This window comes from Nothoprocta perdicaria, unplaced genomic scaffold (genome assembly GCF_003342845.1).
Source record: "Nothoprocta perdicaria isolate Ctin4 unplaced genomic scaffold, notPer1 scaffold_68, whole genome shotgun sequence".
Classification (NCBI taxonomy): domain Eukaryota; kingdom Metazoa; phylum Chordata; class Aves; order Tinamiformes; family Tinamidae; genus Nothoprocta; species Nothoprocta perdicaria.
In genome coordinates this window covers 2,724,560-2,726,213 of record NW_020455954.1, presented here as the reverse complement: position 1 = coordinate 2,726,213, position 1,654 = coordinate 2,724,560, and the positions used below count along the sequence as shown (strand labels likewise).

The window sequence follows — 1,654 nt, the reverse complement described above, 5'->3', positions numbered from 1 at the left end:
CTACCAACACTTTGATGCCTTGGGGGGAAAAAAAAAGGAAAAAAAAGGCTGATTATTTTGTTAGACACTTAAAGCTGTCAGCACGTTGAGGGCCTCGTGTTTTGTGGCCTCGCGGGGGCGGGAACGAGAAACTCGCGCGTTTCAGGCCGGTGCTCTTGACCACAAGCATCGGGACTGGGGACCTTGAGGCGAGCTAAGGACGCGGGCGCAGGCCAGGCCCGGCCGCCATGCGCCTGCGCGACGGCAGCACTGCGCACGCGCACTCCCCTTCCCCCTCCCCCACGCCCGGTGAGGTCATGAAGGTGAGCGAGGCGGAGCGCGGCGGCCGGCGCTCCCGAGGCCCAATGGGAGCGGGCGCTGCCCGCAGCCCCGGCTGCCGATTGGCCGCGCGCCGGCAGCTGGATGGCGTCTTCGGACCGCCTCATGCTCGACAGCCAATGGGAGGCTCCGTCGGGGGAGCCAATGAGAGCCTGCAGCCGTTCTCCGCCTCGGGCTGCGGCTCGGAGCCGGGCCGGGGCTGTGTGAGGGAGGCAGCGCGTGTCCGCATTGGCTCTCCCGCTTCGGCTCTCTTCGGGCGCGCTCGGCAATGGTCGGAGCGGACGGCCTCTTGCTATTGGCTCCCCGGTGGCGCTGCTAGGGCGGCGGCGGGGCTTTGCGATTGGCTCTGCGCTCTCCTTCGGGGAGACTCGGCTGCGCCCGTAGCGGCCTCGCGATTGGTCCCGAGCCGCTCCGGGCCGCTCCGCGGCGCCCTCGCGATTGGTCCCGAGGCGGCTCGGGCGTTTCCGTGAGGAGCTCGGGGTAGGGGCTGGCGAGCGCGCCGGGCTCTTCGGCTGGGTATTCACGGAGGGCGCCTAGGGCCGTTGCGCAGCGTAGGGCGGCGACGCGCATAGGCGGCTGCGCGGCGCGGGCGCACACGCAGCGCGCAGCGGCAGGAGGCCGCGGAGGCAGCCGCGGGGACAAAGGGGCAGCTCGGCGGGCACGGGCAGCGGCGCCCGGCGGGAGCGGCAGGAGCCTCCGGCCGCGCGGGCGGCTCCCATGTGCCTTGGACGCCCGGGAGGGCAGCAGCGAGAGCAGCAGCAACCGCCGCCCGCGCTCTGAAGGCGGCTGACGAGGAGCTGGGGAAGCCGCCGTCATGGCCTGCACCGCCGCCTCCGGCCGCCGCCCGCACTGCAGCCTGCCCAGCCTGAGCCGCCGCCAGCTGCGCCTGCGGGCGCAATGAGGAGCCGCGCCGGAGCCGCCGCCTCAGCGCCGCACTGAGAGGGAGCCCCGAGCGGCAGCCGCGAGCCAGGCCGCCCGCGCCGCCTCACGCCACTGCGCCCGCCGCGCAGCGCAGCGCGCCGCCCCGGCCGGATCTCCTTGCGAGCGAGCGAGCGGCGCGCGTCACCTCCCGTCGGCGGAGCCCCGAGATCCTTCCGCCGGGGGGGGGGGGAGAAATAGTCCCGCTCCCTGCACCGCCTTCCCCGGAGAGGCGAAGGAGGAAGGAGAGGAGAGGGCGAAGAGGAGGAGAGGAAAAAAAACCGGAAGACAAAAACGGACAGACAAAAAAAAAACAAAGCAATCCAAAGGGAAGGCGAGCGCGGCGCGAGGATCGCGGGAGCCCGGCCATAAGCCTCCGCCCCATGTGACTGGCGCCCGGGGTGGGGGCAGCGCGGCC

General features: G+C 72.0%; 1 protein-coding gene across 1 annotated transcript in view; it reads left to right on the top strand.

The window, feature by feature from the left end:
* Positions 1-227: 227 nt before the first annotated feature.
* Positions 228-1,654, top strand: part of GSK3B (glycogen synthase kinase 3 beta) — a 120,117-nt gene continuing 118,690 nt past the window's right edge. Inside the window, exon 1 of the mRNA XM_026050332.1 lies at positions 228-510. Within this exon, the coding sequence (XP_025906117.1) occupies positions 228-510 (283 nt within the window). The remainder of the gene's footprint in view (positions 511-1,654) is intronic.